The sequence below is a fragment of the Portunus trituberculatus genome, chromosome 19, assembly GCF_017591435.1.
Source record: "Portunus trituberculatus isolate SZX2019 chromosome 19, ASM1759143v1, whole genome shotgun sequence".
Taxonomy (NCBI): Eukaryota; Metazoa; Arthropoda; class Malacostraca; order Decapoda; family Portunidae; genus Portunus; species Portunus trituberculatus.
Genome location: NC_059273.1, coordinates 10517955 through 10535937, shown reverse-complemented (window position 1 = coordinate 10535937; position 17983 = coordinate 10517955). Strand labels below are relative to the sequence as shown.

Sequence of the window (17983 nt, the reverse complement as noted above, 5' to 3'; positions counted from 1 at the left end):
ACTACTACTACTACTACTACTACTACTACTACTACTACTACTGCCACTGCTACTGCACCACCACTACTACACCACCACTACCACCACCACCACCACCACCACCACCACTGCACCACTGCCACCACCACTCACCACTGCCACCACCACCACCACCACCACCACCACTGCACCACCACTGCACCACCACTGCTGCCACCACCACTGCACCACCACTACCACCACCTGCCACTGCTGCACTGCTGCACCACCACTGCACCACCACCACACCACCACCACCACCTGTACTACCACCAGTTTTGAAAGCATAACATTTCCTTAATTTTCTTGGTCTTGTGTGATTTCCCCGTAATCTGACCTCTACCCTTCTCTCTCTCTCTCTCTCTCTCTCTCTCTCTCTCTCTCTCTCTGGTGTCAGTCTCAACACCTCGCTTCCTTCTATTGCTAAGAAATTAATGTTTTATCAGGCGTAGCAACACTCGCAGGTCTCTCTCTCTCTCTCTCTCTCTCTCTCTCTCTCTCTCTCTCTCTCTCTCTCTCTCTCTCTCTGGGTGTCAGTCTCAACACCTCGCTTCCTCCTATTGGTAAGAAATTAATGTTTTATGAGGCGTAGCAACACTCGCAGGTTTCTCTCTCTCTCTCTCTCTCTCTCTCTCTCTCTCTCTCTCTCTCTCTCTCTCTCTCTCTCTCTCTCTCTCTCTCTCTCTCTCTCTCTCTCTCTCTCTCTCTCTCTCTCTCTCTCTCTCTCTCTCTCTCTCTCCGTGTTGATGGGAAAGGTTCATTAATACAACTCACACCCACACCTCCATATTGATTCCTGTTATTGTTTCTCGTCATTGCTCCTACTTCTACGTTTTCTGGTGCTTGTTATTCTTCCCTTGTGTCAGTTTGTGTTCCTTCTCTCTCTCTCTCTCTCTCTCTCTCTCTCTCTCTCTCTCTCTCTCTCTCTCTCTCTCTCTCTCTCTCTCTCTCTGTAATTTTGTCCTTTATCTCTTTTGTTTTCATCTTTTCTTTTTTTTTCTCCCTTTTATTCTCCCCTTTTTTACTTGTTCGTTGTGTCATTACATGTTTTTCTGTGTGTGTGTGTGTGTGTGTGTGTGTGTGTGTGTGTGTGTGTGTGTGTGTGTGTAATTCACCTCGGTTGCCTGCCTGCCAGCCAGTCTTCCCCATTACGGAGCGAGCTCAGAGCTCATAGACCGATCTTCGGGTAGGACTGAAACCACAACACACTTCACACACCGGGAAAGCGAGGCCACAACCCCTCGAGTTACATCCCCTACCTATTTACTGCTAGGTGAACAGGAATTAAGAGGCTTGCCCATTTGCCTCGCCGCGCTGGGACTAGAACCCGGCCCTCTCGATTGTGAGTCGAGCGTGCTAACCACTACACTACGCGGAGTGTGTGTGTGTGTGTGTGTGTGTGTGTGTGTGTGTGTGTGTGTGTGTGTGTGTGTGTGTGTGTGTGTGTGTGTGTTTGCCTGTCTCTGTCTGTCTGTCTGTCTCTCTCTCTCTCTCTCTCTCTCTCTCTCTCTCTCTCTCTCTCTCTCTCTCTCTCTCTCTCTCTCTCTCTCTCTCTCTCTCTCTCTCTCTCTCTCTCTCTCTCTCTCTCTCTCTCTCTGTGTGTGTATGTGTGTGTGTGTGTGTGTGTGTGTGTGTGTGTGTGTGTGAATTAATGAGTGTGTTAATTCAAGAAAAATAACTCTGGTTGGCCATCAGGAGTAATAATTTCACCTTGGCTGTCTCTGCAACTGCTTGGCTCTTACAGTTACGGTGACTTCTGAAGTGTTAATAGAATGTGCACCGATTGCCCTTGAGTGTGAAGGGTTACATAAGGAGGCCCAGTATGAAGGTAAATAAGAGTATGTAAGCTCCTCTCGTGCATGTTTGTATTGGTGATTAGTTATTATTGTTGTTATTATTGCTACTGTTACTTCTACTATTACTGCTGTTATTACTGTTATTCCTCCTCCTCCTCTTTCTCCTTCTGCTTCTGCTTCTCCTTCTCCTTCTCCTTCTCCTTCTTCTCCTCCTCCTCCTCCTCCTCCTCCTCCTCCTCCTCCTCCTCCTCCTCCTCCTCCTCCTCCTACTTCTCCTTCCTCCTCCTCCTCCTCCTCCTCCTCCTCCTCCTCCTCCTCTAAATATTAATGTTCACAAATTAAGGAATCGGTTGGACTTACTTTCTCTTCTACTTTCTTTTCTCTTCTTTTCTCTCTTTATTCCAGTTTTTTTTTTTTCTTCTCTTTTCACGTTATACTTTATTTTGTATCTACTTTTCTCTTTAAGTTTCCTTTACTTGTACTCTGTATATGTAATCCTCTTTTTTTTTAATCCCCTACTTTATTATTTCTCTCTCCATTTTTCTTTTTACTTGTATTCTCACTTTTCCTCTCCTGCAAATTCTTTTCTGTGTTATTTTCCTCGTTTTTCCTCTCCTTTCCTCAACTTAAAAGATCCTCCCTTCTTTCCTACGCACCTATTTATATTTTTCCTTCAATTTTCCGTTACTCAATTTTTTTCATCCGCTATTCCTTCCGTGTACAAGAATTTTAATAATACTGAAGTGAAGTGAAGGTAAGGAAATCATTTATAGCCATAGGGAAATTAGACGTAACAAGAAATTACGTTGAGGAGTAGGAAGAGATTAACAGAAGCAAGAAATAGTGAGACATATCATGAAATTGGTCCTCATTAGTAGGGAGAAAGGTGAGGGTGCGAGGAGGAGGAGGAAGAGGAAGTTAGGGACCCCCGGAAGAAAGAAGGATGAGTGTAGATTACATAAGATTAGCTACGTAATAATAGATACAAGAAGACGTGCTACTGCTGCTGCTACGACTACTTCTATTTGTACGACTATTATTACGACTACTACTACGACTATTACCACGACTACTAGTACGACTATTCCTACGACTATTTCTATGATTATTCCTACGACTATTTCTACTGCTGCTGCTACTATTACTACAACTACTACTAGAACTACTACTACTACTACTACTACTACTACTACTACTACTACTACTACTACTACTACTACTACTACTACTTAGAGAGGTAAGGGGAGTGAAGGTAAGGTGTAAGGTGATAAAGATTATGATAGACTGAGAGAGGAAATTAGCAATGATAAGGATGATTAGAAGTGTTTGTAATCTCAGAGGAGGTTAGTTTACGGATAGATTGATGAATACATAGATAAGTAGAGAAGTAAAGGGAGAAATAGATAGATAGACGGATAGATGAACAAATAAATAGGTAAAGAAGTTGGATAAATAGACAAGCCCTATAGACTGATAGACAAATATTTACTAAAAAACATATTTATTCAACACTTGCTCAACTTTAGAACGCAGATGACTAATACGAGTCTTACGTAATACAAGAAAGACACGCCAGTTCCTCGCCTTATCACACTATCACCTTATCAGCGCCTGGGGATTAGTGGCATGTTTGGATGGCTGGAGAAGGGAAAGGGGTGATAGATAAGAGTCAGTATTCCTAAACGCTTTTGCTGCAGTCAGTTACGAAGGTTCTCAAGGACAGAGTTAACTGGGGTTCTCTTATCTTTCATCTATTTCACTGGTAAACTGGAACTCCTTGCTTGCTTCTGTATTTTGCCTTTCGTATGACTTAATTCTTTCAAGAGTGAGGTTTCAAGTTGGAAGTTTGAATAATCCTTTTAGCTCTTCTTGTTTTAGTGACCGATACCTCAGTGAATCTCTCTATATATGAAATTTGTTACTAATGACCAGTGTAGCGTTATTGCATGAAAGAATATAATGCATTCAAGCTTGGTAAGTTTTTTTTTTTTTTTTTTTTTTTTTTAACCATGTGAGCGTTTCACAGGAATTTACTGGCTAAAGGGGGTATTTTTTTGTGGTACCTCTTATCTCAAAACCCACTCGCTAGAAAAGCGTTGCCCCGAGTAAGGAAACTCAACCTACACTCGGACAGTAGACAGGATTCGAACCCCTCGGACCCCCAGAGCACGCATGGTTCCATTGCACCACAGCGACCCCAGTGTTAGATCCCCAAAAGGAACTGCAAAGGAATTGGCTCTCAGATACACTGGCAGATGGGATGGAATATCACACTATCGTGAATATAAACTTGTCAGTAAACCCACAGTTTACAGACTTGAAGTATTTATTCTGAAAGGGTTTGAGTAGGGTGGAGCTCACAGGTAGGGTTGGCCAATCACACAGTGCCGCGTTACTCTCATCCTCTGTCCCTCCTCCTCCTCTTGGTTCGGTTCGCTTGTATTTTTCATTCTGCTTTGTACTGCTGAAGATGAAGGCAGTGGACTTCAAAACGTCTAGAATAAATACTTCAAGTCTATAATTGTGGGTTTGCTGACACTGGCAGATAAATAGAATCGACTCAATGAAGATTAAAGAAAAAAAAATAATAAAAGGTTATGCTTTGCACTGTATGTACTCGTTGTGGTTACAGGAGGATCATTCATCAGTATTGTCAATCTGCTTCCCTTTTCTGTATATTCCTTTCTTATCACGGGGCTTCTCAAGGTCGCTCGTGCTCCCTTCGCCTTTCACATTGACCGGTGCAATGTCTCGTGCTTTAGTATAGAGCGAGATGGTGGAGTTTTTTCTAGGGGTATGAGCAATTGCACCGTCAGGAATTTAGCAACAAGTAGCGGCTTTAGGGATTAAGGTCAAGGATTAGGTTTGTAAAGAGATCTGAGGCCGAAATAATTGACTTTTTGGGAATCTAGAATGAAAGAATAGATTTTTAAAACGTCTTAGGCTCGAATTGAAGAACTTTTGGGAATTTAATGTGAAAGAGTGGACTTTTAAAGAGGGCTGAAATAATCGACTTTTGGGAAATCTAGGGTGAAAGAATATATTTTTAACGTCTTAGGCTCGAAATAAAGAACGTATGGAAATTTAACGTGAAAGAGTGGACTTTTAAAGAGGTCTAGGGCAAAAATAATTGACTTTTGGAAAATTTAATGTGAAAAAATAGATTTTTAAAACGTCTTAGGCTCGAAATGAATGACAAAAAAGATAAAGATACCGTAATTTTCAGTGCTAGTCTATTCTGAATCGCTTTGTTCTTTCATCTATATTTTTTAAGGGTCAGAGATAGTGTTCTTGTCTTATTGGTGGTTGGAATACTTGTTGGACTACACCTAAAAATAATTACTACCACTGAAAACCCTGAAAAGTCTTAGTAACTTCCGCTATAGCCTTTTTAAAGGCTATATACATCGCCGCTATGTAGGAAGAATGGAGGGAGCCAGGGAGGGGAGGAGTGAAAGAATGAAGGATCGGAAGGTGAGGAGTCATCGTCCCTCACCTTTTTAGTGAGAGGTAGGAGGGGGGGCTGGCTTAAGGACACCGTGGAGAGGAGGAGGAGGAGGAGGAGGGGGGGGGTTGTCCACGGGGAAGAACAGAGGATACTTGAATCATGAGGTGAAGAAGAAACTCAGTCTCTTCCCCCCCATCACCTTGAGCCCCTCCTACACCGTGTCCTCGGCGCCTGTCCTGCCGGGGTGCACGTCAGGGTCTTCTCACCGTCGCCCCTTCACCAGTCCCCTTGCCATTTAATTATCTCTCTCTCTCTCTCTCTCTCTCTCTCTCTCTCTCTCTCTCTCTCTCTCTCTCTCTCTCTCTCTCTCTAAACACACACACACACACACACACACACACACACACGCTTGACTATTGGTTTCTTTACACTGGAGAGACATGGCTCATGGGAATGTACCAGATATGAGAGAACACACACACCTGTTGAACTCCTTAAATTCCAGACACGTTATTGATGATGTTTTGTCTTACTCACTGCTGTTTTAGGCTACATGACATCACGTTCCTTACCCTCCCGCCACTCCCTTGCAGATACTGAAGGAAACTGAATGAATTACACGTGAAGTCAGCACGTTATTAGTTGTTTTATTTAATTTACTCCTCTATCTGTGTTACGTGACATACAACTCGCTAACCTCCTCTCTTCTCCTTTACAGGTAACATTTACTCTACTCACTTGGCTTGAGGAGACTGAATGAATTACTGGGCGAGAAGAGGCTGTAGGCGCGTCCCTTGATCCCACACTTTTCCTCCTGGGGAAGGTACACCACCGAGCCATCCTTAGTGACTGCCGTGGCCATGCCAGCGGCTCGGTGATGGCGCGGGTGCCACTGTTCCCGGGCACTGGTCGTTCACCTCACACTCTACAGATCAAGACCCTTGCACGAGAAATTCCAGCGTTGAGAAACGGTTACTTGACTCAAATGTGTCAGTGAGTCAGACTCCAGTCACCACAGCACAGTAAAGGTTAGTGATTCAGCGCCCGTCTCTTGTGTGTGTGTGGTGGAGCGTTGCTGATGTTAGTCGGGCGGTGGTCAGAGATGTACTGGTGACGGGAGGCAATGCGAGCCGATAATATGTGTTGCTGCTGCCGTCATTCACCGTCACTGCCCTCCACTGCTGCCTGGCTGACCCCCTCATGACATCACTGCCTGCCTTTCATCCGCCCACCCCTCCACAGTACCTCCCGACTCTTCCCTCCTCCTCCCCTCTTATCAGTTGTATACCGCAAAGGAACAGCCTCCGCCTTCAGGAGTCTTCTCGATTCTTCGCATTATCACTCACGAAAAAAAAATTCTACAAATTTGGAAACAAAGAACACGAGCTCAATTTAAATTTTATAATAAACTCCAGTTAATTGAAATGCAGTCATAACTCTCTCTCTCTCTCTCTCTCTCTCTCTCTCGTGACTCAAGCATAGCAAGGAAGTCAAGGGTTCAATCGCTTGTCCTCCGGGGCAGTGTGGTGTAATAACATAACCATTGTTCTTCCTTATCCATGTTTTTGCTGGGAATGTTCTAGGCAAGGGTAGTGTTGTCTTTGCCAGCTAGTTGTTTCCTGGATAAGTCTCGAAGTTACAAAATAAAAGATATTATAGATTTAGGTGACTAGGGTTTAATATTCTTCAAAGTAGAACAAGTAGAAAATTCAATATGATATGCGTGAAATTGATTAAAAAATGTTGCTGTCATTGATCTTTTTTTTTTTTTGTAATTTCACAACTGTCATTCGTAAAACAGAGGTGCATGATAGGGCAGTGGTAAACCTTTGATGACTCATTCATGTGTGCAATATACCATAAGAAATTCTTGATGAATAAGATATCCTAAACATAATATTAATACATAGACAAAGAAAAATTAGGTAATATGTACATATGTGTATGTGGTGGTGCCAGGTATAAAAGAAAGGTCTAGTTGTGTATAAAAATATGTGCATCTCTTATATTTGTATATTCATCCTTATACTACTTTGACTTCAATATGTTGGCTTCAATGGAAGTACTTGGTTTTCTTTCAGAGTCCATAGCTGCACACATCCACTAACAATTACTGCAGACTGGAGTTAGAGGTCTCAAGTATCATGGTGTGCACTGCTTGAGGGCTTATCTCAGGGTCCAGCACCTGCTGTGTTTGGTTTGTCTCTGCAAATGTAGGGTTGGAAACAATCAGGATATCCCCTCTTCTGGTTCCCTCACCATCCTGTGGCTCCAGCTCTGCTCTCTCATCACTTGGTATCCAGATTTTGATGGTGGACTGTGGCCGACTCATTTCACCAGTGTCCTCAGAGACTTTAGTGAGGATAACCACTTCCTCACAGTCTGCCACAGCAGAGTCGTGAATGGTGGCTGGCAGTACCTCAGCCTTCCCCTCTCTTGCTATGATTAAGGCATCACCACTGGGTGTGTCTTCATTGTTCAGCAAACATCCAACATCAATAGGCTCTACATGTGCATCACAGGATATCTGGCCAGCAATGCTTCCTAGAGTGATGCTGCTGCCTTCCTCCAAGGTGGTGGTAGAGGTCAATAGTGGGTAGCTTAGCTGCACATGACCAGCCTCTCCACTAGCCACTTCCTGCTCTGCAATGTTGCTAACCAGATGAACCACTGGGCCAAGGTCACTTGCAGGACCTCCATCAACAAGTTGGTCATCAAGCATCTGGGATTGAGTGGTGTTCTCAAAGTGTTCCTCTTCCCCAGCAGTTCCAATCACCTTGATGTCACAGTAGGGGGAGTTGCTGCTCTCTTCCTTTACCATGTCACTTGTCACCTCAAAGTAGATCTCAGGAAGGCTGGTCACCTCGTTGTGGCACTTGAGCATGTGCCTCTCGTAGCGCTCCTTGATGCGGAACTCCCTAAAGCAGTGGCGACAACGTAGTGGCTTGAGGCCAGTGTGCACCCATTTGTGTTTCAGTAGTGCCTCTTTGGTCTTGAAGTCCTCACTGCAGATGTGGCACAAGAACGGACGGCTGTTGGTATGGATGCGCTGATGGCTGACCATATTGCTGTACTGGCTGAAGGGACGGCCACACACCTGCACAGAGAAGCACAGACCACTGTGATATCATATAACTGGCTGTGGAGACAAACTTTTGTGCCTTCATCCCACCTCCTTTTCAGGCACCACACAACTAGCATAAAACAGCATTTTATACAACACTTCTTTACATAAAGCCAGAATCAAAGAATACTCACTTTACAGCAATATTTCTTCTCCCCTGTGTGGACAACCTGGTGGTTCTTCAGCAGGGCAGCATTACAGAATGTCTTGTCACACACACTACACTCAAAGGGACGCTCTCCAGTGTGCACTGACCTTATGTGTACCTTGGGAAAAGAAAAAAAAGAAAACTAGAGTACAAAAAGTAATAAACGTGTCAAAGAGATTGATGCTGTTCATTTTTTGTATACGTAAATGTATGTTCATTTTTTATATACGTAATTGTAAGTCAGTTGTGATAAGTTATGTTTGTCTAAAATTTGTTCTTAAACTCAGACAATTGTCTTTCCAGTAGCATTGGATCAGTAAATCAGTGCAGCAGGTGGTGGGGATTTGTGATCATGATGCATCTTAGACCAGTGCCATCTACTCCAGACTATATAGACTGTGACAGAAAACAGTAATGGTGTCTTTGATCTCATCAATCTAATAGGCGACTTGTGAAACTGCCTCTGTCGCCAGACGGCATCACGTGTCTAAGCGCCACAGAGCGAATTTCTCTGAAAAAATAACTTATGGAATTACCATAAATGCTCTGCATTCTTTCTTGGAAACCTATAAATACATATCAATACAAAAACTGTTACTGCTTGTATAAAAAATGTAGTCGATATGTATCTTTAGATATAAACAAATAATGACGATATATAGTAGTTGAGGACTCGAGTAAAATTGATTTCCCTTATATGAAAGTAATGCAGATTTAAGCAGGAAAAGGCGTCAAAGAAAAAAATTCTGCTTGCATTTCTGCATGTAATGCAGATTTAAGCAGGAAAAGGCATCAAAGAAAAAAATTCTGCTTGCATTTCTGCATGTCCTAAGTAACTGTATTGGGTGTGTCCGTGTCTCTTTTGAAAAAAAAAAAAAAAAAAAAAAAAAATTTGAGAAATAGTTTGAGGGGCATGGCTTAAGAGTACAACACTGAATCCAGGATGGTACAATGCATGTTGTTTACTAAACTGAAGATTTCTTCCAGTTGTTAAAGGCTGCGATGATCCTGTATGATCCTACGAGCCCGAGAGAGATGCCTGCGGTGTTCTCACAAGTGTTGCAGTTGCTTGGGCAGTGGAGGTGAGTGGTGAATCTTGTGTGACCATGGGGGAGAAGGTGTTTTCCCGCCGACGGCGTCAACAAAGTGACTAGTGTCACGTCCTGACATTGGGACATTCTGCTCTGAGTTGTTAAGTGACATTCAGTTTCTTGGTATTTTCTTTTTCAAAAGAGACACGGACACACCCAATACAGTTACTCAGGACACGCAGAAATGCAAGCAGAATTTTTTTTCTTTGACACCTTTTCTGCTTAAATCTGCATTACTTTCATATAAGGACAATTATTTTTACTTGAGTTCTCAACTACTATATATTGTCATTATCTTCGTTTTGTTTAGATAAAGATACATATCGACTGCATTTTTTATACAAGCAGTAACAGTTTCGGTATTGATATGTATTTATAGTTTTCCAAGAAAGAATGCAGAGCATTTATGGTAATTAAGTTATTTTTTCAGAGAAATTCGCTCTGTGGTGCTTAGACACGTGATGCCATCTGGTGACACAGCTTCACAAGTCGCCTATTCTCTAACACTTATCTGACTCATTACAATGTTAAATCTAATTCTCTAACACTTATCTGACTCATTACAATGTTACAATTCAAACTAATTGTAATTCTATTAGTCTTACCTGTAATGAGCTTGCCTTTGAATACGTCTTTTTGCACTGCTGGCATGCAAAGGGTCTTTCTTTTTGGTGAATACTTGCAATATGGTTCTTCAGGTTTCTGTATGATGTGAGTTCCTTGTCACAGTGGCTGCAGTGGAAGCGTTTACCTCCCTCATGAGTTGCAATGTGTGCCTGGAGATCTTTTCCCACCTTGAATATCTTATCGCAATACTGGAAAAAGTAAGAAGTCAATTAAGTAGACTTCCCTATTATGAGAACAAATTTCGTGTGTGGCTGCAGCTCTACAGTTTTCTAAAAGGGATTTCAACTACATTTACAAAAAATAACTGAAAGGGTAGTGTAAGATAACCATCATTACTATTTTGTAACCCTCTGAATGGACAACACCAAAGAAGCAGAATAAAAGCCTCACCTTGCATGGCAGGTTGGCAGTCCTGTGTCTTCTTTCATGCTGGTACAAGTCACAGCGCCTCCTGAACATCTTCCCACAGTACCTACACATCTGTCGTGCCTCGTCGTGCACGCCTCGAATGTGTGAATGGCAGCTGCGTTGATCAGAGAACTTCTTCCCACAGTGTTCACATTCAACCATGCTCTGGCATTATGAAGAAAATGTGTAACTTAATTTCACAATACAGGCAACCCCCGCTTAACTTAATTTCGCTACAACGAACGTTTCCTTTTACTACCATCTGCTCATATAATGAAGACTAAACTCGCTTTAACAAAATTTTATCCCGGTAATTTTTTCCAAGTTTGAAAGCCCTGCCGTATCACGCAAGCCGACAGGCTTTTGAATACACCAGCGCCTCTCGTGGACAAAACGCGCACCACTCACTCCCCTACCCTTCCCCGCTCTCAGCTCAAAACAATAACAGTGTCCAGCACCAGTTCGTCTTCCCTCACTCAACAAGCCACCAAAACGCCCTGCAACCAGCACTGCAATGTCACCTAGCATTGCTAAGAAGACTAGGAAGTCTCTTACTCTCAAAGTGAAGCTGGATATTATTCACAGACACGAGAGAGGCCAGAAAACTATAATAGCATTGCTCGCCACCATCTTGACTCCATCTACTGTCTCTACTATTTTCAAGTCAGCAGACTCTATTAAGAAGGCTGGTGAGACCGTATCTTCCACACAAGCTAAAAGAACCACCTGAACTCGTGACTCTGCAATGGATAAAATGGAAAGCCTTATGGAAATGTGGTACATAAGTTTTTTATGTGGTACAATGATGGGTCCTTTCTGTACATTCCACAGGTTGCCAACTAGCGTCTTTCCCGCTCCACTCTCCCTCCCTTCATAAATTTAAGATCATCAACATTATAAAGTTACATACATACATTAGTGTATTATAATGACTTAAATTAAACTGCTTATATGTTTAACTTCATAATTTTTACTTTCATTTAAACCTTTTACTATACTATGATGCACTCTCGCTACTCTCAATGGAAGTTCAATTAAGTCAGGGGTCAAACTTGTTATAATTGGTTTGCTTAACGAACATTTCTTTAGGAACGTACTCTGTTCGTTAAGCGGGGCTTGCCTGTATAAGGAAATAGGCAGTGTATAAGAATGAATGAATTTTGAAAAACAAGGATGACACTACAAAGTAAAATACATATAAACAATTACAGTACTTAGCAATTTTGGCTGTGTACTTTCTAGGGATTGATAAAAAATACACATTACCTCCTTACCTTGTTCTTATCACCAATAAAATCCAAAGTCTTGTTTTCCATGCCAATTTCTTCTACAGTGTCTTCTGTTTTACTCTCCTCCACTGATGTCCCACACTGGCTGCTCTCCTTGTTACAGTCACTTGTCTATAGAGAAGAGCACCAACACTTTATATCAAGAATCACTACAGTTATCTTTATGGAAACTGAGTCACTCTCAACATCCTTATTTCCATGAACAAGTTACAGTTAGAGCCAAATGTTACACTAATTAAAAATCTATTACTAAAGTTACATGTTTTCCCATTTTTTACTTATCAATTAATTATTAATACTTAAATATGAACCATTACTCCATTATTCCAGTTAATTATTAATACTTAAATATGAACCATTACTCCATTATTCCATGTTCTTTTCTTTTTACAGAGTTCCTTACTGTTGGTATTATGCAGCTTTGGATCTCCTCTGATATCCACTGGTTGATGTCAACACTGTCCCTGCCAGGCTGGTACTTCTCTGCTGAGCTGCCTCCCCTGCCTCCCTGTGAGGACTGAGAGACTGGGCATACCTCGTCAGGGAAATCTTCACATCCTTTCAGCAATGCCTTGTAGGTGAGCAAGTGTTAGTGAGTTTAGGTATGATTGGGGGAGTTATGATATGACATTTTATATTATTAATTTTAGTATTAATCAATTAGTTGATACAATAGAGTCTAGTGTGTTAAATATTCTCTTATTTGCAACAGTAGGTGATCAAACATGGACCACTTGCTCAAAAAATAAATTATATTGAGTTGCATTCAGTATAGCTTCATATAGAAAGTATATTACTATAAAAAAATGTGTGTTGAATGGGGAATATCAGATAAGAATATGGAATTGATATAAGGAAGACATTAAACCTGGAACTTGAAAAGTCCATCCTCTTGCTCCTCTTCTTCAGTTTTATCATCATGAAGTGTGTCTGATATCTTGTGATGGTGAGTGAGGGATGTTACTTGTTTGAGAGGGAAACTTGCAAGTGAAGATGATGGTGACATCATTGGTAGTTCTTTCACTTCTGACAGCAGAGATGGTGGTGGTGATGAGCCAATGGCCATGGTGGAAGGCTCCAGTGGCCTTTCATTAATGTCCACAGAATCTTCCTGTACAATAGCTGATGGACAAGACATTTCTGCCAAAGCCTCAGATTTTGTGGCTGTGTCAGAGAGATAGGGCTGGTCAGGCACAAATATTGATGGTATGATGACTGTGGATGATGAGGAGACTAATGCTAATGGGAGTTGTGGTGTGGGGCTCTTGTTTTCTTTCCCAGTAAATGAGGAAGAATCATTGAAAGGAGTAAGAGGAGGAGGAAGAGAAGGAGCAGTGAAATGATTCTTTGCTGTATCACTATCATTTGTCAATTCATTTTCACATTTTTTATCAGTTTCCATAATAAGGGAAGTCAAAGAAGGCACTGCATGTTTTTGTGGCTGAAGAGAAACATCAGATGGCTGTGTCTTATCATTTGTCAATTCATTTTCACATTTTTTATCAGTTTCCATAATAAGGGAAGTCAAAGAAGGCACTGCATGTTTTTGTGGCTGAAGGGAAACATCAGATGGCTGTGTCTTTCCTGGATATTGCACAGATGCTTCCTTTTCAATCTTTATCAGTCCTGGCAGTTTTCTCCTCTTCCATTTCCTCATTTTGGGGAGATTTACCTCATAAATATCTGCACTATATCTGCTCTTTATTTTCCTACGTCTCCGTCCTCCCACTCCACCAACAATTCCACTGTCCTGCCCTGATCCAATCTTCTCCTTCCCGTGTACTGCAGCTTTTGAATCTTGGGAGTCAACACTTTGTTTGTCACTAGACCTATTCCTTTTCCTGCCTTTTCTTTGATGAGAAATTTCTGATGTCTTCTTCATTTCTGGCTCAATTAAGTTTTCCTGAGATACTGAATTTTCCTGCTCAATAAGTCCCTCCAGCTTCATACTAGAAAGATAGTAATCTGCAAAATCTTTGATCTGCAGCAGATTGGCAGCCTCCAAGACACTTTTCCTGATGCCTGGAGGGACACCTGTGCTGCCACAGTACAGGAAGTTGAGGATGCAATGCAGGGCTTCTGGCACCACATGAGGGATGGTGATGTCAACACAAGCATCACGGTGTTCCAGGTAGTGTTCATTCAGTACCTGAAATACAAAACAATGATGTAATCCTCAGATGTTTACAGAAAATCTTTGGTAGTATGTTGCACATGTTCTTGTTGAGTGAGTATATAGAACATATTTTAGACAAGAACCTTAGTTATATTTTGGAATGCAGTTACAACAATTGACTTTAGTTGCTAACCCTCATATAGTGTAACTAATGAGGAATCAGGGTAAGCTACTAGTCTAAATTTCTCACCATTGTTTTACATCCTAATTCTACCTTTCTGAGGAAGGGTGAAGCAGCCCCTAGTATCAACTTGTGAGCAGGAAAGCTAATGGAGTCCTTATGAGAGTTCTTCTTTCTGGTTGTTTGCTTTGGTATGATGGTGGTATGCTGGCCCTCCACAGTGCTGGCTCCTCTCACTGCTGTGTGTAGATACACATCCACCTGTACTCCATCCTCTAGGAGTTTGTTTGCCACCTCCCAGATGACACTATTGTGGCTGCTCCATGTGAGGTGGTTCATGGTTTTCTGAAACATTGGAAGAATTTCATTATGTTACCTTCTCCCTTGAGAAAGAAAATAAGGTCTCTGCCTCAGCATACTTTTTTTTAGGGGACTGTACATGCCTGTGCTGAGGCATACAGGTAACTCTCGATTTACACGTGTTTGATTTATGTGTTTTTGTTATAACGCGACCGAAAAAATATTATAATTAATTTAATTTGCGAGATCGGTTTGCTTATACGTGATTTGGCCCAACTGCATTTTCAAACTGAGCGCCAGAGAGTTCCACAGCTGGCCGATAGGTGGGAGCTCCAGGGCTGGATCCAAGAAGCAGATTGTTGTCTATGTTGGTACAGACAACCTCCATAGCAACCTCCTACTCACATACCAACCTTCGTAAAATAGCATCCACAAAGATTCGTTGCTGTTGGCGGGTGGAGGTTGGTAGCCTGCCTAGAAGTGCTCATTGGCTGCCAGGAGCTGGATCCAAGAAATTTTAACGTCAGAGCAACCTCCTGCCACGAAATAACATCCATAAACACTTGGAGGGACGGTAATGAGGTTGCTATCAGGTTGCTCGGAACACCACCTCTCGAGGTGGTGTTACTATCTTATATATGCATTTTTGTTCACAAAACATTTCTATTTTATATATGCATTTTTGTTCACAAAACATTTCTATTAGCTTTTTTACAAACCTTGCCCCCAAGAAAGGATAATTTTGTAATGCATAAAGTGAAATCTTACATGGAATACCAAAAAGTAAAGCAGAGATGAGATTGGCCACAGACGAGGTGGAGACTTGCGGTGACTCAGCCATTGCTTCTTCTTCTTGTGACCCTTTTAGCTTGCATGTTGCTTTCACCACGATATTTACGTTTCCACTCCTCTATTGCCTGCTATAATGGATATCATATCTTAGTATTCATATACGCTCATGCCATGAGGATAACCTCGACTCTGTGGCACTGAGTGATAGTGAATTACCAATGAAATACCACGGCATTTCATTAGTAATTCACTATCACTCAGTGCCACAGAGTCGAGGTTATCCTCATGCCATGAGCGTATATGAATACTAAGATATGATATCCACTATAGCAGGATTATCACTATAGTGATAGTGAATTACTAATGAAATACCGCAGTATTCATTGGTACAGTAAAATCCGGAAGTCATGGGGGTTCAGGCATTCGGGACTAAGATAGTAAGGCTGAAAGTAAGATTAAAATCTTGAGGGTACTATGTAAACCCCACTAAACTAACCCCAACTTGCTATATCTCTTTGTAGTACTGTCATAACATCTTACAGGGATTGCTACTACCACCAGTCCACTGTGTACTTCCTCACCACACCACACAAGATTTACGTAGGCTTTTTTTTTTTCTTGAAGATTTGCCAGACTATGGGGGGAGTGGCATGGGCCTTTCCAGCCATTATGGTGGCCCATATGTGATGATTGCTCTTTTCCTACTTGTCAACTTGTATTTGTGTAGGTGATTTCACTATTTTACGTAGGCTATTCCACCATCCACAGTATATGAGAAATTTTGAGTGATTGTACTGTACTGTATCCCACATAATATGTATACAGTCCACAATACTTATGTCACACTTTATAAAATAATTTTAAATATAATACAAAACACATTTCATAACATAAAACATTTACTGATGTCTGATAAAGGGAAACAAAAAGAAAGGAAGGCCTCCAACATCGTACGCCAGCCAATCACGTCACCGGCGTCGAGAGTACACCAGCTGGACCACCCACGCAGATAACAGGACTCCGCAACACACACACACACACACACACAATCACCTACAGAAACATAAAACACCACTTGTAATAAATACCTCCAGATATTATTCTCTTACGAGTTTGTGTTAAACTCAATGTCGGTGATGACATGTTCGGTTTCGGCTATTATTATTATATATTTATTACTATTATTTCTTACTTTTTACATATTTAACTCAGCCTTTCAAATTTTCCGGATTATAAGGATTTTTGGATTATAAGGTTCCGGATTTAAGGACTTTTACTGTAATTCACTATCACTCAGTGCCATGGAGTTGAGGTTATCCTCATGGCATGAGCATATACGAATACTAAGATATGATATCCATTATAGCAGGCAATAGAGGAGTGGAAACATAAATATTGTGGTGAAAGCAACACGCAAGCTAAAAGGGTCACACGAAGAAGAAGCGGCTGAGTCACTGCGAGTCTCCGCCTTGTCTGTGGCCGATTTCATCTCTGCTTATTTTTTGGTATTCCATGTAAGATTTCACTTTATGCATTACAAAACAATCCTTTCTTGGGGACAAGGTTGTAAAAAGCTAATAGAAAGAAATGTTTTGTAAACATAAATGCATATACAAGACAGTTCCACCACCTTGAGAGGTGGTGTTCCAAGCAACCTGAGAGCAACCTCATTACCGTCCCTCCAAGCGTTCATGGATGCCATTTCGCAGCGGGAGGGTTGCTCTGATGTTGTTACAGAATCTTGGATCCAGCTCCCACTCTTCTCATGCCTCATTTGCAGTCTGCCAGCACTGAGTACAGACGGAGTCTCTTCAATTTGCCTATAATTCACCAAGATGGCCCCAAAACGTTCTTCATCATCTTCTGCATGTGGGGTTATTTTTGATAAGTGGATTTTTGATAAAGTGGTAAAGCTCAGAGGAAGATAGCGACTGACTGTGGTGTGAGTGGTGAAGGTGAAGGCAGTGATGCAGTGAGTGTTTTGTTTACGTATTCTTTGTTTTGCTGTTTCCTCATTATTTCTTGCTTTTCCCTTTACTTTAAAAACACTTCTAGTATTTAGAATGGTAAATAATAAAAACATGTTAATTTGCCAAATAAATAAGAGTATTTTGTATGAATTTCTTTGGACCACATCCCGCATCCCCCCTATTATCTATTGTTTCTTATGAGAATTACACGTTTTAAATCCACTCTTGGCAAACATTGGATATTGTCATCATTAACACTAATGAAATGCAGTGAGGAGATGAGAATGTGATACAGTGGGAAAGCGTTTGTTTAGTGTTTGTCCTGCAGAGCTAAGGAACAAATGCCAGTTTGTTCTTGTGGAACTTTTTTCTTCTTGAAACCTGTGTTGATCTAATTACTTTTTAGGTTATTTATTCCCTTCTTTCTTATGTCATTCATGGGTCAGTTTATTTTAATCTGTGAAATATGAAAAGTTGTTGGTTTTAATTTGTGAAATATGAAAAGTTGTTGGTGCAAAATAAGAAAGACAAAATAAAATAAACTGACCCGTGAATGACAGGAGAAAGAAGGGAATAACCTAAAAAAGTGATTGACATTTTTCATATTTCACAATTTAACTTGATTAGTAGTGAACACAATGGTGCCAGCTGGAGCATTCCTCTCTAAGTTTATTT

At 41.3% G+C, this 17983-nt stretch overlaps 2 protein-coding genes and 1 long non-coding RNA gene across 15 annotated transcripts in view; 1 reads left to right on the top strand and 2 right to left on the bottom strand.

The window, feature by feature from the left end:
* LOC123506353 overlaps positions 1-6133 on the bottom strand; it is a 19811-nt gene extending 13678 nt beyond the window's left edge. Inside the window, exon 1 of the mRNA XM_045258382.1 lies at positions 6001-6133. Within this exon, the coding sequence (XP_045114317.1) occupies positions 6001-6124 (124 nt within the window). The 5' untranslated portion in view covers positions 6125-6133. The remainder of the gene's footprint in view (positions 1-6000) is intronic.
* Positions 1-17983, top strand: part of LOC123506354 — an 80013-nt gene that overhangs the window by 61010 nt on the left and 1020 nt on the right. For 5 of the 9 annotated variants that reach the window (XR_006675418.1, XR_006675414.1, XR_006675410.1 and 2 more), the window contains 3 exons: positions 5981-6290; positions 12343-12527; positions 13937-14080. This is a non-coding gene — a long non-coding RNA (uncharacterized LOC123506354). Of the gene's footprint in view, positions 1-1762; positions 1857-5980; positions 6291-9521; positions 9617-12342; positions 12528-13936; positions 14081-17983 lie in introns of all 9 variants that reach the window. The other 4 variants (XR_006675412.1, XR_006675415.1, XR_006675417.1 and 1 more) reach the window with 3 other exon arrangements.
* Positions 6919-17983, bottom strand: part of LOC123506350 — a 29548-nt gene continuing 18483 nt past the window's right edge. For 3 of the 5 annotated variants that reach the window (XM_045258374.1, XM_045258373.1, XM_045258375.1), the window contains 8 exons: positions 14316-14591; positions 12818-14098; positions 12353-12520; positions 11935-12060; positions 10643-10825; positions 10231-10440; positions 8521-8652; positions 6919-8359 (listed from right to left, as the gene is read on the bottom strand). In XM_045258374.1, the coding sequence (XP_045114309.1) occupies positions 7373-8359; positions 8521-8652; positions 10231-10440; positions 10643-10825; positions 11935-12060; positions 12353-12520; positions 12818-14098; positions 14316-14585 (3357 nt within the window). In that variant the 5' untranslated portion in view covers positions 14586-14591 and the 3' untranslated portion in view covers positions 6919-7372. The remainder of the gene's footprint in view (positions 8360-8520; positions 8653-10230; positions 10441-10642; positions 10826-11934; positions 12061-12352; positions 12521-12817; positions 14099-14315; positions 14592-17983) is intronic. The other 2 variants (XM_045258376.1, XM_045258377.1) reach the window with 1 other exon arrangement.